We start from the raw sequence: 27,178 nt of genomic DNA on the forward strand, positions 1-27,178 counted from the left end.
AGAAGCATATGTTATATGTCAATTATATCTCAATTAAAAAAATAAAGAAGTATAAGAGTCTGAAAATCAAACTATTCCATCTGTAACAATCAAAAAGAGTAGTACTAAAAGGATATAAAAGGAAAGTCGCTCAAATAATAAGACCCACATGAAACCACCTGGAAATGAGCCCCAAACACTGGAATTGATATTGATCTCCTGGCTTTTTTCTTTTCCAAAGATCCCAACAAATCAACACTTTGAAACGAAAGACAGAGGAGTCCTGCAGGAACCCTCTGTGGCCAGGGCTCCCTCACCCTCGTCCTCGGTCAAGACCCCACATGAGAGTCAGAAATCATAAGCCTAAGTAACTGCTGTAGGTTGAACTGTGTCCCCCCAAAAGACATGTCCCCGTCTTAACCCTCTGAACCTTGAATGTGACCTTACTGGGAAACAGCATCTTTGCAGAAGTAGTTAGTTAGGAAGAGACTATGGGTCTGCAAGCCAAGGGCTGCTGGTACCACCAGAAGCCGGAGGGAGGTGCAGAACAGATTCCCCATCAGAGCCCCCAGAAGGAACTAACCCTACTGACACCCTAATTTCAGAATTCCAAACTCCAGAATTATGAGAATAAATTTCTATTGTTTACAGCCACCCAGTTTGAGGTACTTTGTTATAACAGCCCTAGCAAATGAATTCTCCAGCTAAGTAATATAATTTAAAAGTGCACCTGTTTTAGGACTTCCCTGGTGGCGCGGTGGTTAAGAATCCACCTGCCAATGCAGGGAACATGGGTTCGAGCCCTGGTCCAGGAAGATCCCACATGCCACAGAGCAACTAAGCCCGTGCGCCACAACTACTGAGCCTGCGCTCTAGAGCCTGTGAGTCACAACTACCGAAGCCCGTGTGCCTAGAGCCCATGCTCTAGAAGCCACCGCAATGAGAAGCCCGCACACCACAATGAAGAGTAGCCCCCGCTTGCCACAACTAGAGAAAGCCCGCGCGCAGCAACGAAGATCCAACACAGCCAAAAATAAATAAATAAATATATTTAAAAGTGCACCTCTTACATCTCAAATAAACAACCTAACCTTGCATGTACAGCAATTAGAGAAAGAAGAACAAAAAAACCCCCAAAGTTAGCAGAAGGAAAGAAATCATAAAGATCAGATCAGAAAGAAATGAAAAAGAAATGAAGGAAATGATAGCAAAGATCAATAAAACTAAAAGCTGGTTCTTTGAGAAGATAAACAAAATTGATAAACCATTAGCCAGACTCATCCAGAAAAAAAGAGAGAAGACTCAAATCAATAGAATTAGAAATGAAAAAGGAGAAGTAACAACTGACGCTGCAGAAATGCAAAGGATCATGAGAGATTACTATAAGCAACTATGTGCCGATAAAATGGACAACCTGGAAGAAATGGACAAATTCTTAGAAAAGCACAACCTTCCAAGACTGAACCAGGAAGAAATAGAAAATATAAACAGACCAATCACAAGCACTGAAATAGAGACTATGATTAAAAATCTTCCAACAAACAAAAGCCCAGGACGAGATAGCTTCACAGGCGAATTCTATCCAACATTTAGAGAAGAGCTAACAACTATCCTTCTCAAACTCTTCCAAAATATAGCAGAGGGAGGAACACTCCCAAACTCATTTTATGAGGCCACCCTCACCCTGATACCAAAACCAAAGATGTCACAAAAAAACCACAGGCCAATATCACTGAACATAGATGCAAAAATCTGCAACAAAATATTAGCAAACAGAATCCAAGAGCACATTAAAAGGATCATACACCATGATCAAGTGGGGTTTATCCCAGGAAAGCAAGGATTCTTCAATATACGCAATCAATGTGATAAACCATATTAACAAATTGAAGGAGGAAAACCATATGATCATCTCAATAGATGAAGAAGCTTTCGACAAAATTCAATACCCGTTTATGATAAAAACCCTCCAGGAAGTAGGCATAGAGGGAACTTACCTCAACATAGTAAAGGCCATATATGACAAACCCACAGCGAACATCATTCTCAACTGTGAAAAGCTGAAACCATTTCCTCTGAGATCAGGAACAAAACAAGGTTGTCTACTCTCACTACTATTACTTAATTTTGAAAGTTTTAGCCACAGCAATCAGAGAAGAAAAAGAAATAAAAGGAATCCAAATAGGGAAAGAAGAAGTAAAGCTGTCACTGTTTGCAGATGACATGATACTATACATAGAGAATCCTAAAGATGCTACCAGAAAACTACTAGAGCTAATCAATGAATTTGGTAAAGTAGCAGGATACAAAATTAATGCACAGAAATCACTTGCATTCCTATACACTAAAGATGAAAAATCTGAAAGAGAAATTAAGGAAACAGTCCCATTTACCATTGCAACAAAGAGAATAAAATACCTAGGAATAAACCTACCTAAGGAGACAAAAGACCAGTATGCAGAAAACTACAAGACACTGATGAAAGAAATTAAAGATGACACAAACAGATGGAGAGAGATACCATGTTCTTGGATTGGAAGAATCAACACTGTGAAAATGACTCTACTACCCAAAGCAATCTACAGATTTAATGCAATCCCTATCAAACTCCCAATGGCATTTTTCACAGAACTAGAACAAAAAATTTCACAATTTGTATGGAAACACAAAAGACCCCGAATAGCCAAAGCAATCTTGAGAAAGAAAAACGGACCCGGAGGAATCAGGCTCCCTGACTTCAGACTATACTACAAAGCTACAGTAATCAAGACAGTATGGTACTGGCATAAAAACAGAAATATACATTAATGGAACAGGATAGAAAGCCCAGAGATAGACCCATGCACATAGGGTCACCTTATCTTTGATAAAGGAGGCAAGAATATACAATGGAGAAAAGACAGCCTCTTCAATAAGTGGTGCTGGGAAAACTAGACAGCTATGTGTAAAAGAATGAAATTAGAACACTCCCTAACACTATACACAAAAATAAACTCAAAATGGATTAAAGACCTAAATGTAAGGCCAGACACTATAAAACTCTTAGAGGGAAACATAGGCAGAACACTCTATGACATAAATCACAGCAAGATCCTTTTTGACCCACCTCCTAGAGGAATGGAAATAAAAACAAAAATAGGGCCTCCCTGGTGGCGCAGTGGTTAAGAGTCCGCCTGCCGATGCAGGGGATACGGGTTCGTGCCCCGGTCTGGGAGGATCCCATATGCCGCGGAGCGGCTGGGCCCGTGAGCCATGGCCGCTGGGCCTGCGCATCCGGAGCCTGTGCTCCACAACGGGAGAGGCCACAACAGTGAGAGGCCCGCATACCGCAAAAAGAAAAAAAAAAAAACAAAAATAAACAAATGGGACCTAATGAAACTTAAAAGCTTTTGCACAGCAAAGGAAAACATAAACAAGATGAAAAGACAACCCTCAGAATGGGAGAATATATTTGCAAATGAAGCAACTGAGAAAGGATTCATCTCCAAAATTTACAAGCAGCTCATGCAGCTCAATATCAAAATAACAAACAACCCAATCCAAAAATGGGCAGAAGACCGAAATAGACATTTCTCCAAAGAAGATATACAGATTGCCAACAAACACAAGAGGATGCTCAACATCACTAATCATTAGAGAAATGCAAATCAAAACTACAATGAGGTATCACCTCACACCAGTCAGAATGGCCATCATAAAAAAATCTACAAACAATAAATACTGGAGAGGGTGTGGAAAAAAGAGAATCCTCATACACTGCTGGTGGGAATGTAAATTGATACAGCCACTATGGAGAACAGTATGGAGATTCCTTAAATAACTAAAAATAAAACTACCACACGACCCAGCAATCCCACTACCGGGCATATACCCTGAGAAAACCATAATTCAAAAAGAGTCATGTACCCCAATGTTCACTGCAGCTCTATTTACAATAGCCAGGACGTGGAAGCAACCTAAGGGTCCATCCACAGATGAATGGATAAAGAAGATGTGGCACATATATACAATGGAATATTACTCAGCCATAAAAAGAAACAAAACTGAGTTATTTGTAGTGAGGTGGATGGACCTAGAGTCTGTCATACAGAGTGAAGTAAGTCAGAAAGAGAAAAACAAATACCCTATACTAACACATATATATGGAATCTAAAAAAAAAAAAAAAAAAGGTTCTGAAGAACCTAGGAGAAGGACAGGAATAAAGGTGCAGACGTAGAGAATGGACTTGAGGACACTGGGAGGGGGAAGGGTAAGCTGGGACGAAGTGAGACAGTGGCATGGCCATATATACACTACCAAATGTAAAATACATAGCTAGTGGGAAGCAGCTGCATAGCACAGGGAGATCAGCTCGGTGCTCTGTGTCCACCTAGAGGGGTGGGATAGGGAGGGTGGGAAGGAGACGCAAGAGGGAGGAGGTATGGGTATATATGTATATGTATAGCTGATTCACTTTGTTATACAGCAGAAACTAAAACACCATTGTAAAGCAATTATACTCCAATACAGATGTTAAAAACAAAAAAAAAGTGCACCTGTTTTCATTTTAAAAAGCCACATGATAGCAAAATGCTTGATCAGCCCAGACATATCCCAAGTACGGGAAGACTGAAGAACTGATCTGTGGTGATCAGCAAGTACCGCACACGAGAAGCTGGAGGGAGAAGTTCCTTTACGACCCAAGAGTGTACAGTTTGTCTTAGTTACGAGATCCATATTCCTATGTTTAATAACAGTAAGAATCAATATTTAAAATACCTTAAAATCATGAACTCCATTTGCTACCAGAAATTTTCAATTACATCTGTAAAATGGTAGTTATGGAAGACTGAGTTTACTCACCTAAAATGTAAACCGATGGCACTAATCTGGCATTACCGTAACCTACGCTGTGTGTTTATATTTATTAGAGTCCCCTGCTAGTCAGAGACACTCAGACACCTGGGTTCTCCCTTGGCAGATTTGCAAAACACATGCAAGAAGGCAGAACAGAAGCACCTGAATTCCTAGGCACAGTACTCGCCCTCGTTGCCCCCCTCACTCAGACAACTGCATTCCCGGTTCTGTCCCCCAACCTCTCTTCAGGACCTGCTTGCCGACAGCCCCTCCCTCCTGATGGGGGAGCTGTGCTCAGTTTTTGTTTCATGTGCCGGAACAGTCCTGAGCCCTTTACACACCGACTTACTCACTACCACGAACCTGCACAGGCACTACTATTCTCCCATTTCACAGATTAGAAAACCAAGGCACAGAAATGCTAACTTAGTTGCCTGTGTGAGTGGTGGGGCTTCGGGGGATTCAGACCCACAGCAGAGCCCCTGCCAAACCATCCTGTCTCCTTTCCCAACACTTACCCTGCCTCTGGCCTAGGAGACCAAGCACTTTTTAGTTCACTGGAAGTTTTCTTTTCGTGAACTTTTAAAACAGCGATATGAGTAACATGTGAGCACACCCTTCGGATGGACAAAGCAAGCACTGCACAAGAACATACAGCAAAAGGCGAAAGACCCTGCTTATCCTCCAGCCCCTCCAGCCCCACTCCCTCCCCTAGGCAGCCACTACTTACACTAAATATGAAGTTCCAGACTCTTTAATACCCATTTACCTATAAAATACGTGCATATACAAATGTATTTACATCCATAGAGAAGCAGAACCGCAACATGCACATTCTTCTGCAACTTGCTTTTGTCACCAAATACCTTGCAGATCTTCCCACAGGAGTGTGTGCATGTGAACATATATAGTATGCGTACTGGACACATCAATGAATTGACTTGTTTTAATTATTAGATGGTGTTCAGTAATATGAATATATGTTTATTCTATTTCATTTAATTTGTATGCATTTGGAAATAATTTCTGTAAGATACACATCTAGAAAGGGGATGGAGGAATTAAAGAGCATATATATTTAAAATTTTAATAAAGCCTAAGTACCTTCCCAAAAGACTAGGTCATTTTGCAATCCCACTAAGAGTGGATGAGTATCATTACTTTTTCACTCACTAGACATGTCTATTGCGCCGTGGACGTTTACGAGTGTTACGAGTGTTAACTGATCTCTTTACAGCGACCCTGTGGGACAGACACAACTGTCCCCCACTCACAGGCAGGAAGGGCATTGCCAAGGCAACAGCGGTGGGGCTGGCCAGGCAGCATGCTCAGAATGGCTTCAGAACACCCGTGCCTTCCACCTCAGTGCTAAGCTGCCCTCAGCCTTACCCGTTTCCACACACTCGTGCCGACACTGATCACCAACCTTATAACTGTTCCCAATATGGTGAGCAAAATGCATTCCTCATTGTTGTTTCAATTTGTATTTCCAGGGTTATTAACCAAGTCAGATGATCTTTTTCTCCATTAACACCTTCCTAGGAAATAAAAAGTCCGAGGAGATAAACTAGGTGAGGGAGGAAAAACCAATCCCAACAAGCAAAATTCCTAGGAATTTCAGAACATCCACTTTCATGATCAAAAACAGTAGATTAAATAATGGCCAAGAGAGCCACAGACCCATGTGTCAACTTTCAGGTTCAATTCCAAGGTGAACGGTGTGCTTGTGTCTCACAGAGGACACGAATTACAGGAGGAATCGTCCCGGCAATCTCAGGACTATGCAGAACTGGTCTTCACACTCTGAGAAAGCACACAGCTAGGAACGGCCGACACTGCCGTGGTGGCTAAAGGGGAAAAGACCAAGCTGCAGCCAAGGAAGAGGGGAGTCAGCTCAGCGCTCAGCCTCACAAAGAACGAGCTGACGGGGATGGCCTTCAGTTGGGCAGTTTGTACCCACTGTCCACTTGTCATGCCATTTCCAGCCTCTGTAACACGCTCGATGTGCCTTGAGCTGATCATGCTTCTGCAAATGCCTGAAGAAAGAGCTCCTATACACGCAATGAACACATCAGCAGTTTGCAAACAGCTGGCCAGACTCAAATGTGCATCGATGCCAAGTAAGTGGGGTCAAGTCAGCAACAAGGGTTACGAGTATTTCCGCTGCCAGGATTCAACAGGGTAACTACACCTCTTTAGTGTCACTGCCATCCTCCAGGCCCTCGGACAGGCAGGACAACAAAGATACAAGGTTGAAACACAGTACTCCCAGGTTATGAGTTATTTTAATGTAATGTTCTCCCTTTTCTCTGATGAAAGCATTAAAAAAAATCAACCCATTTTAAGAGCTATATAACATAGAAAGGAACATTTTCCCTATATCACATCCTCACCTACCCAGTAAGTATGCAGTTATCAGATTTTCTTCCTGCTAAATATATTATTTAAAGAGGCTTAATTTTCTCCCAGCCAGAAAAGGGATCACACCATACAAATTGTTTAGAAGCTGTGTTTTTCATCTGTCCTGGTTACTTTTCCACGTCAGAGGGCAATCAGTCAGAACCAGCAGGGAAACAGCCTGCAAGTCCGGGAGGCTGCTTCCCAGAGTCCACTCTCTGTGCATCTCAGTCTCCACCAAAGCAAGCTACTGTGCGCAATTCAGTCCAACACCAAACACAGCAGAACAGACTCAAACACACGTGGTCAGGACAAGATAACACTGTTACTCTGCTCTTTACTGCTACTTCATTAAGTCATTTAATTTAGATGGTTATCATCTCCAAACTATTTTGTGTTAGAGAAGTTTTAAAATTTTATCTAAATTTTTAGATAAAATGACAAACAACATATTTTTATCTTCTTGTGTTTTAAAAATAAGATTATGGATCTCCAAACTCTGACTTTTCTGGGCAGTCAAAAACATTTTTGAAAACCCCACTTCAATTCATAGGCTGTGTTAACTGTTTTTTCACTCTGGATCACTGGTTGGTTTGCCCCTGTCAGAAACCATCAAATTTCAGTGTCAGATGGGTGCTATATGCTGAGTACAGTGCCATGTTTGGTGTCTTTGCCCATGGTTTTTGCCCAGCTTTCTAACTTCTGGGTTAGCTGTTTTCAAAGTGGAAAATGTTTATGGTGGCAAGGGGGTATCTTCATCATTCTTTGGAATTGCTGTTTTAATTACTGTGTTATATAATTATTACCTTTTTTATCACCAAAGTGTCAAGGTATTGAAATAATACCTTGCAGTTGAAAGGGCTACATGAAGTTTTATTTTAGTTCAATCAACATTATCACAATGTAGATTTAAAAAAATGGACTCTTTCATCTATATTCTAGAGACAGAGACATAATCAGACAGTGACCAAGGAGAAACCCCCCAGTTTTATAATTCTACTGATGAGTTTAGGCATCACGAATCCATATGTCTCCAATAGTTTTTATTCTACAACTAATCTTCAGAGAAAAAGAAAATACAAAACATTTACCTGGACGATGACAATTTTAAAAAGATGGAAGCAGATTAAATACCTGGGTAAAAATAAGCCTCCCACAGGAAGTCAGAACAGACTTCAGAGAGCAGCATGGCTTCTTGTCATCTCCCGGTGGACACGTGTGCAGGAGGACACTTTAGATACGCGTGAACAAGGGCACACAGGAAGACAAACACACGTAAATTCAGACACACAAGACATATGCATGAAGACAGACACACATGCACTCAGACATGCACGGCGACAGACACTCACCAAGATGCACACGTGTAAAGACAGGCATGTCTCCTGTCCTTGTTCCATCAAGTTCTCTGACTCAAACATCCTGCATAAACCCCACTCATTTCCTGGGCTGACCTTTGTTTCCTCCTGGGGAGCATCTTTCCTGAGGGGAACGCTGACGGGGCAAGTCTTGGTGTCAGACACAGCCTGGGCAGCACACCTGGGGGCCCAGACCTCGGCCGGGCTCCTGTTGCCAGCTATCCAGGGTGCCTGCACGTCCTGCCCATTTTCAAGCAGGAGGCCTAAGATGACCATGGTCTCTATGCACCCCAGAGCCTTCCACATTCCCTTTCATGTAGGTGAGAGGTGTTCTGTTGTCTTCAAGAAGAGTGACATCAAGACACTTAATGGCCATGGCCACGGGCACCAACCCACCAGGCCCGGCGTCCACTCTGGCAGGACCAGCTCGAGAAGGCTGGCCTTGCACAGCACTGCGGGCTTCCACCCAAACCCACCGACTGCCTATGCAGCTCTCTTGTAACAATTCAGCTTGCAGATTTACAAACATTATAACAGAAGAGAATCACAGAGTGATACGTGTGATACATGTTCAGAAGGGCCAAGGCCCTGTAAATCTGAGCAGTGGAGATGCATCTGCAATTTTTCTTCACTGAGGACCATAGGCAACAGCTGAGTGTCATTTTCTACTTAAGTGGATAAAAGCCAAGCAGGCAATCATCTGCTCCCAGCTCCTTACCGCAAGTTCAATCTCTTCTTCAACGCAGGGCAGAACAAGCTGTCCTGGGAAGGTTATTCAAGCACAGGACACAAACGCTCAGATGATAGTGCAAAGGAAGAAAACATCAGCCCCCAATCCCATTTGAGTGAAGGGATCAGCCACAAAATAGGGTGACGTGGCAGCCAACCACTCATTTTTTGCTTTTTTTTTCCTTTTTCCTTTAAAGATCATCCTTTGAGTAGTAGACAAAGTGAGGACTGCAATGCTTCCCATGTTGACTTTATAACATTTACGAAAGCGTCCATTTTGTCCTCACATCAAAATCCACAGAAGCAATGACTAGGCCTCCTGGACCCCCAGTCAAAACGGCTTGAATAGAATGGATCAAAGCTATTTTTACTTAATAACCTGGCCTCTGAATTCTTATGTGTGGTAAGTTCACTTCAAGTTTTAGGAAGAAAATAAGCACAAAGTATTACAAAATGGGTGTAAACACACAGGCTCATTTTCCAAAAGCAAGACTTTTCCCAACCTTTCTGTGGACACAGTCGTGTATATGAACACCAGGAATGGGGAATTTGCCCTCTATTCACAGGTCACAGAGAACAGCCCGCAGAGGAGGAGGTTCACAAAAATGTAAGTGTGAGTGTTTTCATCAAGTTTGCTTGAAAATGATGTAAGCATGTAAGAAACAAGGACGATGAAAGAAACAGGTTCTAAACAGGAGTCTAGCATGTGTTTCTCTCCTAAAGATATTCACCCCTGAAACAGAGCCCCTGTCACCTGCTTCACCTCCACGCAGAGCCTGAGAGCGACAGCCGGGTGCAGAGGCCATGCTCTGCACAACCAGCACTCAGTAGCTCCAACACGCAGCACGTGCATAATAATGAGATAAAACGATGACAACCATCTCAGTGAGACTGAGAAACATGATCAAGGCGAGGGAACGGAACATGAAATAAGAAGCGACCAGGGGGCTATTTAAACTTTGATCACACCGTTATTCCTATTTCTACTTAGAAGACTAAAATTGTACCTTTTTTTCATCTTTTCACCCCTGTCCCTTGGTTTACTCAGGAACCTGAGAGACGCCAGTCACAAAACTGGTGGTCTGAGAAGACACCCCAGCCAACCAGGGCAGGCAGCTCTGGGGAGGGGCTGTGGAAGCCAGATGACTGGAGCCTGAGAGCTGTGCACGCGGGCCGGGGGAGATTGTACTGTATGTGCTCAGTGCAGAAAGTGAGGTGGCAGAACCCATGTCCTCCTATGTTTATTTATGTCTGTGTTCCACTCAACTCCTGACTCTCCACGGCTGTGCATACAGCATATAAAGCCCACACATGGCTCCAGGGAGCCTGAGCCGAAGCAAGTTTCCTGCACAAACTCTGGGGTCCAGAGCCTGCTCCTGTGGAACGGATGAAGCCCCTTCTTTCCCTGCCATTAGAACATCACCCTGACAGCCTCAGACTGCTGCCCCAGACCCCACCTGCGTCCACGCCTTCTCCCCATCTCTCTCCCTCCTCCTCTCCCCTCCACTTCCTCCTCCTTTCTCCCACCCCTTTTCCCCCCTCCCCCCCTTCCTCCCTCATCTCAGCCTTTCTCATGACCAGCCTCATGGGGGCCGTGGAGGGTAAGGACACAGCTTTCTGCTGGTGCTGTTTTCTCAGGAGACCACAGATTATGATACCATAACTCTAGGCCATTAGCTGCACCTAGATCATCAAGTAAAATGAAAGCAAACAAAACCCCACATGACTACTCTCAGGTAAAACTGCAAGGTAGCATTTTCCTGCTCAGGTGGGTGTGCACATCCTGTACACAGACATGCAGGAAAAGGCTCAACTCCTCACAGCACTTGCTGCTGGTAAATTACGAAGGGTCACCGTAAGTGTCCGGCAAGGGACTTTTACTTCTCACTTTACATATTTAAAATTTTTCTTTCATTCATCTATTAACAAAATATATACTAAGCACCAACTATTAACCAGACAGAGACAGAGAATAAATAATACACCAGTAAATCACACAGCGCATGAGAAAGTGGCAACTGCTGAGAGAGGGCATCACAATGAGTCACACAAGCATGGGAGGGGCGCGTTCACTCTGTGGGGTGGGGAGCTGGTCAGGGCAGGCCTCGCCAAGGTGAGCAAAGACAGAGCTCTGGCCATGTCACCATGGGGGCACACCAGGTAGAGCGGGCAGCAGAGACCAGGAGGTCTGGTTGCGGGGAGGGAGGATGGGGCCGTGGGAGAAGGGGCCAAGAGGGGGTATGGCCAGACTGCATGGCCTTGTGGCTCCTGCAGGCTCTGGTCAGGAAGGAGAGCAGGCAGAAGGCTGGGAACCCCGGTGAGGAGGCAGGAGAAACAGGTGGGCTTGGATGTTCCCTGGTGAATCGGATGGGATGTGAGAACAAGGAGGCTGGAGGCCGGCGGGAGGTGTGGGCTATGTTTACACATGGCTTCCCTGAATGGTAAGTAAGAGAGGATGATCACAGGGGTGGATGCTTAAACTAAAAATCGTGACCACTCTGTCCCCAACTCTCCTCCCCATGTGAAAGGAGAACTGAGTCCACAAACAGTGGCCAAGATCTAAGAGATGAAGACCAGCCCTCGGTCTTTGCATGCCCCTGGGTCTAACCTGAACTTCTCATGGACAGTGAACAGATGTGAAGCCTTGAGGGGGGGTGGGGGGTGGGAGCAGCAAGAGGGACAGTGGTTACACACAGCCTGGAGCAGACATGGTTGTGGGCACCAGGGCCTGGTGTGTCAGACACAGGTAGGAGGCACAGATGTCCACGGCCTCGTTTACAGGTGAAGAAACAGAGTGTCTCAGAGGCTAACTGGTCCATTAGAAAGTAAGTCTACAATCTGCCTTTTCTATCAGATAAGGTGGTTGTGAAAATCAAGATGAGAAGACTGAAAAGCACTCTTTCAAATGTACACAGTTCTGGACAAACTCAAGGTAAACAACACCACGGCGAACACTTGGCAAGCACTTGCTGGTCTTGAAAAGCACCCTGAACTCTGCTCCTAGGACCTCTCTCCTATTGGATATGGTGAGCATGAAGTTTGTCATTTCAAGTCACATCAAAACCCAAAATGGATTGGTGGGTAGCACAATGGAGTATTAGCCACCGTGAGAATCTCTGCATGTGGGAACTCTCCGGCTGTTTTGGGCCAGTCATCAGTGATGCTCTGTTCATTTTACTGCAATGAAGTGAAGTACCACTTCCTGAGGCACTCCAGGCAGATCTGTGCCGCCTGCAGGCGCCGGGTCTCCAGAACCAAAGGGCACCTCTAGGACACGACATCACCTGGCCAAAGCCACAAAAGAACAAGACAAAACCTCAGAAAAAGAACTACATGAAGCAGAGGTAAGCAATTTACCAGACAGAGCTCAAACGAATGGTCAAGAAGATGCTCACTGAACTCAGGAGAAGAATGGAGGAACTCAGTGGGAATTTCAATAAGGACCCAGAAAATATAAAAAAGAACCAAACAGAACTGAAAAATAAAAGAAATCAAAACAACACTAGAGGGACTCAAAAGCAGATCAGAGGATGCGGAATGGATCAGTCATCTGGAAAACTGGGTAGTAGAAATCATCCGATAGGAACAGCAAAAAGGAAAAAGAAAGAAAAAACATGAAGATGGTTTAAGGGGCCTCTGGGACAACATCAAGCGCATGAACATTCACACTATGGGGTCCCAGAAGGAGAAGAGACAGAAAACCTAGCTGAAGAAATAATGGATGAGAACTTCCCTAATTTGGGAAGGGAAACAGACATCCTAGTCCAGGAAGCACAGAGGGTGTCAAGATGAATTCAAAGAGACCCACACCAAGACACACTAAAATTAAAATGGCAAAGGTTAAAGACAAAGAGAGAATCTTAAAATCAGAAAGAGAAAAGCAACTATTTACATGCACGGGAACCGATATAGACTATCACCTGACTTGTCAGCAGAAACTTTGCAGCCCAGGGGTCTGGCAAGATATATTCAGAGTGCTAAAAGGAAACACTCAGAACCAAGAAGACTGTACCCACAAAGTTCTTATTCAGACTTGAAGGAGAGAGAAGAATTTTACAGACAAGCAAAGTTACAGGAGTTCAACACCACTAAACTATTCTTACAAGAAACGGTTTATGGTTTCTAGGCCATAACTAGAGAAAGGAAAAATCTCATTGGTAAAGGCAAACAGTAAAGGTAATGGATCAACCACCTGTGAAGCTAGTAGGAAGATTCAAAGACAAAAGTAGTAAAATCATCTATATCCACAATAAATAGTTAAGCAACACACAAAATTAAAAAAATGTAAAATATGACATCAAAAACAAAATGGGGGGGAGTAAAAATGGAGTGCTTTTAGAATGTGCTCAAACTTAAGTGACCATTAACTTAAAACAGACGCATATATACACAGGTTGAAATATATGAACCTCATGGCAACCACAAACCAAAAACCTGTAACAGACAGGAGAATAAGGAGAAAGGAATGAAACATACCACACTGAAACAATTCTTTGGCTAATACCTTCTTACCCTACCCACCTCCTGCCTATAGAAACCTTCCATTTTGTACAACCCCTAGGAGCGTCTTTCCACTTGCTAAATGGGATGCAGCCCAATTCATGAATTGCTTAATAAAGCCAACTGGACCTTCAAATTAAAAAGAAACAAAGTTGGCAAGAATGCTGGTATGTCTCCCCAAAAGGAATAATCCTTTTTATGAAGTGAGTGATCACAACTCAATATCTCTGCTTTAGAAATCTGGATTTTTTTTCTTTTTTTTATTGAAGTATAGTTGATTTACAATATTGTGTTAGTTTCTAGTGTATAGCAAAGTGATTCAGAGATATAAACACACACACACACACACACACACACACACACACACACCCCTATTCTTTTTCAGATTCTTTTCCATTTTAGGTTATTACAAGATACTGAATACAGTTCCCTGTGCTATACAGTAGGTTTTGCTGTTTATTTTACGTATAGTAGAGCGTATCTGTTAATCCCCAAATCCTGATTTATCCCTCCCCCACCCCCTTACCCTTTGGTAACAGTAAGTTTGTTTTCTATGTCTGAGTCTGTTTCTGTTTTGTAAATAAGTTCATTTTTAGCATTTTTTAAGATTCCACATTTAAGTGATATCATATGGTGTTTGTCTTTCTCTGACTTACTTCACTTAGTATGATAATCTCTAGGTCCATCCGTGTTGCTGCAAATGGCATTACTTCATTCTTTTTTTAGGGCCGAGTAGTATTTCACTGTATATATGTACCACATCTTCTTTATCCATTCATCTGTCAATGGACACTTAGGTTGCTTTCATGTCTTGGTTATTATAAATAGTGCTGCAATGAACATTGGGGTGCATGAATCTTTTCAAGTTAGAGTTTTTGTCTTTTCCAGATATATGTCCAGGAGTGGGATTAATTCTATTTTTAGTTTCTTAAGGAACCTCCATACTGCTCTCCATAGTGGCTGCACCAATTTACATTCCCACCAACAGTGTAGGAGGGTTCCCTTTTCTCCACACCCTCTCTAGCATTTATTATTTGTAGACTTTTTGGTGATGGCCATTCTGACCAGTATGAGGTGATACTTCATTGTAGTTTTGGTTTGCATTCCTCTGATAATTAGCGATGTTGAGCATCTTTTCATGTGCCTGTTGGCCATCTGTATGCCTTCTTTGGAGAAGTGTCTATTTAGGTCTTCTGCCTATTTTTTGATTAGGTTGTTCATTTTTTTGATATTGAGCTGTATGAGCTGTTTGTTTATTTTGGAAATTAATCTCTTGTCAGTTGCATCATTTGCAAACATTCTCTCCCAGTCAGTAGGTTGTCTTTTTGTCTTGTTTATGGCTTCCTTTGCTGTGCCAAAGCTTTTAAGTTTAATTAGGTCCCATTTGCTTATTTTTGTTTCTATTTCCACTACTCTAGGAGATGGATCCAAAAAGATATTGCTGCAATTTATATCAAAGAATGTTCTGCCCATGTTTTCCTCTAGGAGTTTTATAGTATCTGGTCTTACATTTAGGTCTTTGATCCATTTTGAGTTTATTTTTGTACATGGTGTTAGAGAATGTTCTAATTTCATTCTTTTACATGTAGCTGTCCAGTTTTCCCAGCACCACTTACTGAAGAGACTGTCTTTTCTCCATTGTATATTCTTGCCTCCTTTGTCATAGATTAACTGACCAAAGGTGTATGGGTTTATTTCCTGGCTAATTTGCCTAGTTTTGCTAAGAAACTTTTAATCTTTTCAAAGAAAGATTTTTATAAAAGATTTTTAAACATGTTTAGAGAAACAATTAAAAATCCTTTGCTTCTTCCTGCCTACTGATCCACATAGCAGAGGCACATGTGCTGGTCTGAGAATAGGCTGAAGACCTCAGGTTTACCTTGCTTTCTGGAGAGCTTTCTACTGAAACTTGTCAATACCCTGTTTATATAAACCACAAATTGCCAAAGCTCTGAATCTCCTATTGTCTATATTTTGTCTGTTTGGAACTATTTATCAGACTAGAAAAGCACCTCTTTTTCTTCATGTATAAAATGAAACCAGATGAACATCCTTCTAGCACTAAAGCTCTAGGTTGACTACATGTAAGTGCAGTATATGCATCTTACCTTTTTCTCTGAAAATAAGAGCTCTACCACTAGACAATAAAAATTCCATTCATTACTTTGGCCCACAGATAAAGTCCTCTTAAAGAAGAAAATTTATTTGAAGAAAATAAGACCTGATGTTGGGTCTCATTCAATTCATGCACATCATTTATTACTGAAGGGCAGGGATAACATTCCATAAACTAATGGAGATCTCAAACTATTTATTAACTTATTTGATGCTAACGAGCTGACAGTATTGGCTTGATAATGGCACATAACCTGACAAACTGAATAACAGCAGACACAACTGGAAGATCATGAAGAAGGTTTAAAAGATCTTTTTTTTTTTTCTGTAACAACAATAATTCACTTGTCCACCGTTTGAAACTAAGAAGCCTACTCTTTCTTCACTTGTCCTCCCTATGAGTATCCTTGTCCCTAAAAAATAACTTAAAGTTTTTTAAAGGTTAAAAAACTTATTAGGAAAATATAACTGATACAATGTTATAAATGGTTACTCCCGTATGAACATAGTTTTTACAAGTTTGAAAGCTTTTTGTATAGACTGTTAACAGCGTGGACTGCACTTATATCAGCTAGATATGAGTCAGATGTGAGGCAGCGCCTATAAACATCATTTTTTTTTTTTTGTCTAAAGCTGTAAGAAATGCCAATTCTCAAGACCTACTTTTTAATTTAAATAAGCGGCATTTCATTCTAATGACATTCTCAGACGTCAGTCAGGAGGCTGTGTTAAAATGAGGTCTTGCCAGCACTTCTAAATTGCCTTGGCTGGGAACTACAGTTCTATGGAATAGCAGGTTATGGTCAGCTCTATTGAGTATGTTCTTATGTACCTTATAAGAATGTAAATCAAACAACAAAAATCTGAATTTGAACAAATTAAATATCATTTTTTTCATGTCATCTTCAAAAAAAACTCCTTTGCTCATTCCTTCACCCTCTGCCAATCAACTCTGGCATAATCTATACAACATATCTTAAAGGCACAGAGAATACACTTTTAGGAAAAGCAAAAGAGCAAATCATTTGATCATAACAAGTCTACATGAATGAATCATTCATTCTGTGAATCATCTGTGGCAATGGTACTATTTCACAGAACTGTGGAATCTTAAAAATTTACAGGTAGAAGGAAATTGAGAGATTACTGAGTCCAAGCCCCTTGTTTCTTGGTGGAGGAAACGGAGGCCCTGGAGAGAAGGAATGTGTCCAGGATCATGTGGCCAGCCACCAGCAGGCGGGGCTCAAACTGGGACTCCTGGCCCCAACATGCTTCCGGAGGCTGAGTCCCCTTAGAGTCAAATTAGACACATACTTGAATACTGATTTCTGCAGGACAACGTGATGGCAAATCTGCTACTGCAATCCTGATGTGTTTTGTACTCCAAGGTCGGACATAAATGTCAGAAGATTATTTGTTGCAAACCTTCTCTTTTGGGGACGACAATGCCATCCTTGAAAAAATGAAGACTGGATTCCGGTTAATGGTGCCATATTTCCTCATCAATTTAAATTACGTTACAGACTTCTAATTTCTGGCTCACTCAAAATTAGTAGTTGCTTCTGAGGACTTCCCTGGTGGCACAGTGGTTAAGAATCCACCTGCCAATGCAGGGGACACAGGTTTGGGCCCTGGCCCAGGAAGATCCCACATGCTGCGGAGCAACTAAGTCCGTGCACCACAACTACTGAGCCTGTGCTCTAGAGCCCGCGAGCCACAATTACTGAGCCTGCGTGCCACAACTACCAAGCCCACGTGCCAAAACTACCGAAGCCCACGTGCCTAGAGCCCATGCTTCACAACAAAAGAAGCCACCGCAATGAGAAGCCTGCGCACTGCACCGAAGAGTAGCCCCTGCTTGCCGCAACTAGAGAAAGTCTGCGCACAACAACAGAGACCCAACACAGCCAAAAATAAATAAATAAATGAATTTATTTATTTATTTTTAAAAACTTGCTTCTGATACTTTAATGATTTTCAATTTCTCAACCTGTTAGGTGGCCTGGTTAATTTCACATTAACAAACTCCTAAAAGCATCAGAAGGTGTCTCTTTTAAGGGCAATCTTTTCATGAATATTTTTGCAAATCCCAACCTTTCAGTAAGAAGAGCAGAACTCATGCACTTTGTGCACCGAAAGCTCTGTCATCCACTGCTACAACAGAGCACACTGGTGTGACACGAAATAAAACAGAGACAGAACCCAAAGATGTTGGCGAATTAGTCACGTATAGGCTGCAAACGTCTGGGTGATGCAAACCCTCCTTTCTCATATTAGTGTGGCTGCTGACGGTCAGACAGGCCGCTCTAGCCCTTCTCACCCTGGGCAGGGTGAGCTCTTATGAGCCGTAACCACGGCCTGTCCCTGACAGGCCCCAATGGCTCTGAAGCAGGCAGTGATGCAGGAGTGACCTAGGACCAAGCACACTCACTGTGCTTGCTGGCCTTAGCAAGAGCTCCAGAAGCCCAGCCCCACACAGCGGGAGATTCCAGGCCGCAGAGCCCTCTGATGTGCTGCTGAGCTGCTCAAAAGCTCAGAAAACCAGTTTTTAAAGTGCAGTATGTGCAGTATTGCAGAAAATGAAGATGACATAAAACCCGCATGTCCAAGGGCACAGGAGTGGCCACAAAAATTTCGTTTCATCCAACATTTAGTCTGTTCTATCCTCAAGTTAAACCTGAGCCTAATACAAGCAAATGAAAATGTGCATAACCTGCCAGGACAAGCTTCACTGCTCAACGTGCCTATGGACAGACTTCCACTCACTCGGGAATTACAGCGAACCTCCAGAGTGAAAAGTGAGTTTCTAACTAACAAATCTAGACTATTTAAGAGAATCCATTCTAGAATACACAAGAATAAAACCTCGTCTGGAAAATCTGGGTCCTGTTTTTATTCTCACACTCAGATGAACTGCGATGGCTCCGGGTCTCTGTTAGCTGCTGAATGAGACCCCTCCCCAGGCTGCCCACTTGAGTTAACACAGCAGTACCTCCTGATGGCCACGGTGAGAGCCTCTGGTGAGCTGGCGCACGGACAGATGACCTCCTGGCGTAGACCTTTACTTTGGAAGACGTTGAGAAACGCGTCACAGGAAGAAATAGACCCTAGAGGGAAAGGGGGGATGATAATCAGACAGGCGAAGCAATGTGGACAATTAAAAGTATCCCATAATATAAAATGCTTTTGAAGTTAGGATTTAGGCACATGTGGAGTTAGGCAGCATGGAAAAATACTTCATTTAATATATAACTTATTACTTGTGTTACAATGAAAGACAATATTATTCTCAAACAAAGAACTCAAGAATTTAAAAAATGCAACTTCTACACTTAAAACCTTTTTGCTGACTGAAGAACTTAACTTTAATAACTTTTCTGAGACACGTTCTACCATTTTCAACATGCATGTTCAAAGAAATGAGTAAATCTAAACCCAACTAAATGAAGAAAACATTTCTCTATATTAATATGAGTGATGAGATCAAGGTATAATTACTAGGAACCTATCAGCTAAACTAGCTCCTAATACAAGTTTACCTTGCTTCCTGTTAAGACATATTACTCTGAAGAGTTATGGGCAAAATCAATTGTGTACTAAACAGCCCACAATTTATGGAGTTACTTTGTAAATGGAAGAATCGTTTATAAAACTAATACAAAATCATCTGTTTGCAAGTTCACTTTTGCATATCAGATGTTCTTTAAGAAAGTATATACTGCTTTAATTTACAAATATATATGCTGCAGAGTTTACAAATGTGGTCAGAAACATACATTGTTCATTCAATTCACTTCATTCACTTTGCTTCTCGCTTATATACTCTTCTCATAAAAAACAAGCTAGATGGGTTTTTGTTTCAACTGACTGAAATATTTCTCAAGGTATATTAACAGTATTCTGTGGAACTGCTCATTTATTTTACCTAGGTAATTTCTGCTACAGGATTTGATAATAAAATTCCATTAAAAATGACAAATCAAATTTCCTGATCAATAAAACTACTATGGACCATAAAATAATAATAGTTAATATTTCTTGAGCACTTATTATATCCCAAGGAACTGTACACAGGGACTGCTTCATTTAATTCTCATAAAATCTGATGACTGGGTACCATCTTGCAGCTAAAAAAAGGAGAAGAATTTTAACAAGTAAGTTATGTTCTCTTCAGAATCAGGAACTGGAAGGGCTAGGACTCAACCCCAGGGCTGTGTCTGGACCTTCAGGTCCTGGTGCCCATAGGCTATGCTGAGTAATACTGTTTGGCTATTATCTTAAGACCACTTCTTCACTAAGGTAAAGACTAGAAAAGGGAAAAATCAAACCCCAGAGAATGAAACCTGGAGACTGAGGCCCCCTCCTGACTGCCTGGTGCCTTCACTTACAGGGATTTGCGCCGTCGGCCACTATCAGCATCCGGAGAGAGGAGAGGTTGATGTCTCTCTGGTCCCTGTGTGCCACCAATGCCCAGTGCATGTCCCTGGATTTGACACAGGCCACTTTTGCTGAAGGAGAAGCAGGGGGGAAGTGAGTCACCGCCTGTGCCGCAGGATGGCGTGACATTAAAGGGGCAGCCTCCACAACGCACCTTTGTACTGGCAGACCTTCTGAATCCAGGACAGCGGGTTCACCTTCATCAGCGAGTACGGGATGCTGATCACGTGCATCATGTTCATGACGCTCTGAAAGCACGACACTGGGCAGTGAGTAGGGGAGGGCTCCATGTGGGACTCACCCTGCAGCCAGGGGCTCCCTGGCGGGGGGGTGGGGACCACATGGGCATCTCACTGGGGATGATCCTTTAAGAGGCTGTGGGAGTGGAGGCGACTTCTCAAAGCTTGTCTAGTCCTCCCGACTCCTGCTTCTACTGATACAACTCAAGAATCTAAGTCCAATGGAAGCAACCTAAGTGTCCATCAACAGATGAATGGATAAAGAGATGTGGCACATGTATACAATGGAATATTACTCAGCCATAAAAAGAAACGAAATTGAGTTATTTGTAGTGAGGTAGACGGACCTAGATACTGTCATACAGAGTGAAGTAAGTCAGAAAGAGAAAAACAAATACCGTATGCTAACACATATATATGGAATCTAAAAAAAAAAAAGGTTCTGAAGAACCTAGGGGCAGGACAGGAATAAAGATGCAGACATAGAGAATGGACTTGAGGACATGGGGAGGGGGAAGGGTGAGCTGAGACGAAGTGAGAGAGTGGCATGGACATATACACACTACCAAATGTAAAATAGCCAGCTAGTGGGAAGCAGCCGCATAGCACAGGGAGATCAGCTTGGTGCTTTGTGTCCACCCAGAGGGGTGGGATAGGGAGGGTGGGAGGGAGATGCAAGAGGGAGGAGATATGGGGATGTATATATATGTATAGCTGATTCACTCTGTTACACAGCAGAAACTAACACACCATTGTAAAGCAATTATACTCCAATAAAGATATAAAAAAAATCTAAGTCCAAATCCTTTTCTTATAAAAACTTAAGTTGAACGATCATTTTTTTATTGGCCTTTCAGTCTTGAAGCTTAATTCTCTCTGGTGTATTCTACTCATTTTTATTCACAAAGTTAATTTCCTTTATTAAATGTTACACTGAAATCCAAGGAGCAGTGGAAAGTTGTCTTATCGCCCTCAATCTTCCATCTAGCCTGGCTCATGTAGACCAGGACCCGTAAAAGGTTTCTTTCTTTAAAATGGATGACAAAAACTAACTTTTTAAGTAAATGGTCAGTCCTCACACACTGCAGCTAGGACTCATACACCTGAGTGGCTGCACGCACAGACCTGGCAGGAAGGGACCACAACATGGGGAGCACTGGACAAGATCCCCCCGGTTGGCTCGGCCCCCGCTGTGGGTGGAGGTGGAGAGAGAGGGCACGGACACTCGGCAGAGCACTGGTCTAGCTCAGAAGCTCTGCAGGAAGATGACCACGTGCACCCTCCCCCACAAGGGTGAGCCTGCTCACTGCTAGCATTCACCTCCCTCACCTCGCGCTTGCTCCCCATTCCATACTGGGGGTGGGAGCATCTTTCACCATAAAGAAGATAAGATGCCTTGGAAGAGTGCGTGCTGCCTAGCCAGAGACCTGTCTCACTCTAGAAGGTGGCAGCCAGAGACAGACTTGGAAACCACCAATTCCGGAGGCAGTAATCCAGAGCATCAATAAGCAGGCGGTGACCACGTCAACAAGATCTATCACAGAGCTCTTGAAAGCAAGACTGTCACGAGAGAGCTCTGATGGCAACGGTCATCAAGCAAGTAGAAGGGCCAGGCACTCACTGAACATTAAGCCACATGGTTCTCACACGGTCAACATTCCCATTGGACAGATAGGAAAACCGAGGTGCAGAGTGACTCAGGCAACAGACGATTCTTGGGCACAGGAGCAGGTAACGTGCCCAGAGTCACAAGCTACAGAAGGAAGGACCAACGTCCAACCTGGGTTCTCTGAGGCTGTGCTCTTCCCATGACACCAGCAGGCCACGGGGAATGCATGTGTGGGGCTGTGTTTCTGTCTCACGGAGTAATGTCCGGACGGTAACAGAAGGAAGCTGGCTGGGCCGGAGCCCCAAACCTTTGTCTATATGATGTCTGCATAAATTCTGGTTTATCAAGAAACAACAAATCCCTCTTTTTATAGTTATGTTCCTATCACTCATGTAAAACTACTAGAGTTTTTTGCTTCTAAAAAGATATAAAGTTTCAGCATAAGAAACTTAAAAAGAAAAACGGGTGAGTGGAAATCATCACATATGAAACAGACATAGGGAGATTCGAAGCAGTGATGCTACATATATTTCTTAAGTGCTGAGCATATCTTAATAATAAGGTTATCCCTCTATTAAAAGTGCCTACGGCTTTGAATGGTCATCACTTCTCAAGTGGCACTAACAAAAATGAGACATACATTCTCTGCAACTCGTGTTGAATTTTTGGCCAAGGGGAAATCTCAAAGTACTTCTCCCCCTGCAGCATAATTCCCGAAACGTTCATTAAACAATGATTCACAGAAAGATAAAAAGAATTTTGTAGCCAAATCAGATGTATGGACAAAGTGACCCAAATGCAAGACATCAACGTTTCTGCACAATCTGAAATGCCAACCGTGGGAAGAAAGATCCTGAACTCCCCTGAGCCTAAAAAGGCTGCTCTCTCTCACAGCTGCAGCCTCAGAGCGTGGGCCCACGATGCAGGCAAGCAGCTACTGACCCACTGGTTTGCTGAGCTCCTGGAAGTTACATTAACTTAAGACTTCTAAAAATGGTAACTTTTCTTTATAATGTGGGAGGAAGGGGCTTACCCAAGCCGCTGTGTACATAGATCATCATTCTAATCCCAACACTGAGCCCATTCAAAGTTAAACAGGACACTGCAGAGCAAGGGGCGTCTCACTTACTGTTAGGATTCCGTGCCAAAGCCCAACGTCTTTCTTGAAATCCAACACATTCACAATTGTTTCAGCTATAAAATAAAGAGTCAAAGATTTTAATGAAAGACGGTCACAGACCAAAGGACAAAAAAAATCCAATATCACATCAGTGGGAAGTAATGGGTCTTAGAAAAACATAATTTCACTGTCTTTACAGAAATGCTGCAGCCTCCAATCAGACCCATTTAAAATGCTGGCCTGCCTGGGAAGTGTTTCTAGATGAGTATTCGGACACACAACTTAACAGCAAGAGCTCTTCACAGCATCACTTAAAATGCCTTATTCCTTCTCCTTTTATACATTGGGTTGGCCAAAAAGTTCGTTTGGGTTTTAATGAACTATTTGGCCAACCCAATATTTGTTTTCCCTCTCCCTGCCTTTTTCTTTCTTAAAAGATTCTTTTCATTTCCATCACATGTTCTCCCGAGAGAGGGAAATGCTGTGTACTTGCAGGAGGAGGCAATTTCCAGCAAACCTGCCACTAGAATGCTCACCAACACTTCAGTACCGAGTGCCTCACCCCCTTTCAAAAAGGGACATTCAAAATACACAGCTTGTATTCTATCTTATGCAAGATTTTAAAAGTGGAGAATCAGGAAGCAAGTATGTATCTACCTTCCCCAATCCCTGCAAGAGTGATGGCCCTGGACCTTTAGGAAATTAGGGTAAGGAATACGGGTCATGAGGTTGTGAGAAAAACTAGAACTAAAACTGAAAACAGTGACAAACAGGGTGGTGATCATTAGAGGCCATGTGTCTCCACGTGTGAAAATGTCTGGGAAACTTGTCCAGGGACCAAACATCAGTGGAACATCTCCACGAGACAAGTCAACTGTTCTTAAAAGGATGGGGAGAGAGAGAAAGCAAATGAGAACAGCAAAAAGAGAAAACTGTCTCATCCATGGCTCGTGACAGACGCCTGGGTACTGGGAAGAGACTCTAGTGTGATGGGTGCCTGCGACATGGCCAGTGCGGGGACCTGATGGCAGACACTCCAGCGGAGGGAGCTGTGGGTATATGGGGTCTGATCCTTCCTACCATGAGCCCGTCAGCGCTGTCAACATGGTTACCTCCAGTGACCCTAACTCTGTGCCTCCAGGATGACCCCAAACAGGGCAAAGAAAGCACATCATGGAAACCAACTCTTTGACTGTGAAACGCAGCCCCCGAATCCAAGTCAGTTGCGGGAAGTGGGGTACACTGTAGCATGGGCACTTTTTTAAAGCTCCCAAAGAGGTTCCACTGTGCAGCCAGGAATGAATACACGTCAATGGTGTCAACTATCTGTTATGACCTAGACTGTTTTCTCTCAAATTCCTATGTTGAAGCCCTAACACCAAGTATAAATGTGCCTGGAGATGGAGCTCTAAGGAGATAATTAAAGTTAGATGAAGTCATAGGGTGGGGCCTGATCCAATAGGAACGGTGTCCTTATAAGAAGAGGAAGACACACCAGAGCTCCCTCTGCACACAGAGGAGAGGCCGTATGAAGACACAGCCAGAAGGTGTGTCTGCAGGCCTGGAAGGGGGTCTCCCAGGAACCAACTCTGGCACCGGATTTCAGACTTCAGCCTCCAGACTGTGAGACGTCAACATCTGTTGTTTAAGCCCCAGTCTGTGGTGTCTGTTTTGGCTGCCAGAGCAGACTAAGACGCCAACTAAACAATCCAACACACAGACCTTCGGTGGAGCCGCACGACTCTCCGAGTGACTAGTGGGAACAACACTCATCTCACAGGGCTGGGGTCTGGGGTCAGGGTCCCCCAGGAATGGTTTGCCCATACCTTCTGTGTAGCCACACGCCTGTGTGAGGGCCTGACAGTGGGTCAGAAGCGCGATCCTCGTCACGGTCACCCCAAGCACGCTCCCATCCTTGCACGTCTTGTACTGCAATGAGAAGGTGCCGAGGGTAGAGCTCTGGGCCCACATCCACCTCTGACCCTGAGCTGTGTAAGGGTTGCAGTGCGTGTCACTCAGTTCCCCAACCTCATCCAGACCCAGCAACTCACCTCGATATACGCAGTGTCATTATTTGCGTCCTTAATGTGCGGGAACCAATCTCGAGGAGGTTTAGAGAGATGTTTTGACTCTGTGACAAACCATAATAGCTTTGGCCAACCTTGGAAATAAAGGACAAATTCCTTTCAGGCAAACATCCCCCAGAAGACAGGTGTGACACCATCTTCCCGTTGGTGGCACGCTTCACAACAGCACAAGCCAGACCAAATCTCTGGTGTTTCCATCAAGTTTAAGGCCATGGCTAAGGTGCTGTAAGCCTCCTGCAGTTACAGCACATCACGTGCAGGCTGAGAGCATGTGGGGTGCTATCTGAAACCTCGTGTGTGGACGGTGTGTTGGCACAGATGCCTCGGAGCACATCCTCCCCGCCCGGCACTGAGGCTCACCTTTGAACTGTGGGATCTCCCCCGTCGGGCTCTTCGGCAGCCCTTTGTGGCAAGCGTCGCTCGTCAAGGCTACAGTCACTCCACAGCTTCCAAGCAAGAACCCAATCTGCTGGCTTCCTGCGTCCTGGGAGATGGCAGCAACGAGAGAAGGGTCATGAGCAGAGGTGATGGCCGCTCTCCTAACAAAACATGGTCTCGCCCTCGGGCCCTGGGATGGCACCAACCTCCCTGAGCAGAGGTTCAACCAGAGTGCCAGGGCACGGGCTGGTGTCTGCACAGCTGGGGTCAAATCTCACGCTGCCACTTGCCAGCTGCCTGACCTTAAACAGGGCACTAGCTTGGCCTCAGTCTCGTCATCTGCGCCGTGTCCTTGGCTGGCTGTAAGGGATGCACACGGGGAGCACAGAGTGTGCTGCGCTCAGGGGGTCTCGTTCTGTTCCCCTCTGGTTGTACAAGACCATGACCTCGGGACATAGAGAGGGTCCAAGAACACAGCTCTGCACTCAGGACACTAACCCCAAGCGGTCTTTGATCACATCCGGCGTGGTGGACTGGACACCCATGCCGACCACAGAGTAAGGGCGTGTGCGTGGAGGGGCGCCGCCCCTCAGCCTGACTGCCAGGACTTGGGAGCAGATGCTACGGGAGGGGCAGCCCCGGGCGCCACCACCCTGAGTGTCCAGCCACCCCGCCAGTCAGTTCAATTCGCTTTCCTTACTCCCACCAGCTATGATGCAGAAAATAAAGCCGTGAAGCAGCCGCCATTCCTAGAAGGGAAACGTCAGGACTGTGGTGAGGCTGTCACCTCCTTCCTTCCCACGTGAGACAACATTCTCACCCCAGTAAAATCGGCAACATCGACATCTCAAAACTACGTCTTCCAAGTGCCTAGTTCCTACTCCTCACTGCAGATTTAAAAGTCGCGTCTCTTTACACAGCATCACGCACAGCCAGCCTCCCAACGCCCTTGCAGCCCCGACAAGCGGGAGGAGGCCTGGTGCTCCGTGGATGGGGACCTTCCCATTTCGGGGACCCTGTGGGACTGTTCCTTCAAGCAGTGTTTTTTCAAGGAGAATTATAATCAGTCACTTCAACGTGAATTTGGGTATCACATGGCCAAAAGCTGTGACCGGGTAAAGGGGTGGGGAGATAGGTTCTGAAGCCGGGTTTAGGAGCAGAAGGGCGTTTCTTTATGAGCGTGAACTTGCTGGGACCGCCTACAGACAGGCTCAGAATGGCTCAGGAGAGGGAGCACCAGGGCCAACTGCAAGACCTGTCAGGGTTCACGGTGGTGGTCCGCTGTCCCCTGGGCCCTGTCTTCCTAGCATCTGCTCCTAAAGACGCTAAAATACAGAGGAAGGGTTGAGAGTAACCGTAAACAGAATCCGTAGTTACCATGAAATTCAGCTTC

General features: G+C 44.0%; 1 protein-coding gene across 4 annotated transcripts in view; it reads right to left on the reverse strand.

The window, feature by feature from the left end:
- Positions 1–27,178, reverse strand: part of DIP2C (disco interacting protein 2 homolog C) — a 368,942-nt gene that overhangs the window by 85,288 nt on the left and 256,476 nt on the right. For all 4 annotated transcript variants that reach the window (XM_060097544.1, XM_060097543.1, XM_060097542.1 and 1 more), the window contains 7 exons: positions 25,768–25,891; positions 25,372–25,481; positions 25,147–25,249; positions 23,330–23,394; positions 20,507–20,600; positions 20,304–20,423; positions 18,908–19,022 (listed from right to left, as the gene is read on the reverse strand). In XM_060097544.1, the coding sequence (XP_059953527.1) occupies positions 18,908–19,022; positions 20,304–20,423; positions 20,507–20,600; positions 23,330–23,394; positions 25,147–25,249; positions 25,372–25,481; positions 25,768–25,891 (731 nt within the window). The remainder of the gene's footprint in view (positions 1–18,907; positions 19,023–20,303; positions 20,424–20,506; positions 20,601–23,329; positions 23,395–25,146; positions 25,250–25,371; positions 25,482–25,767; positions 25,892–27,178) is intronic.

This window comes from Mesoplodon densirostris, chromosome 4 (assembly GCF_025265405.1).
Source record: "Mesoplodon densirostris isolate mMesDen1 chromosome 4, mMesDen1 primary haplotype, whole genome shotgun sequence".
Lineage (NCBI taxonomy): Eukaryota > Metazoa > Chordata > Mammalia > Artiodactyla > Ziphiidae > Mesoplodon > Mesoplodon densirostris.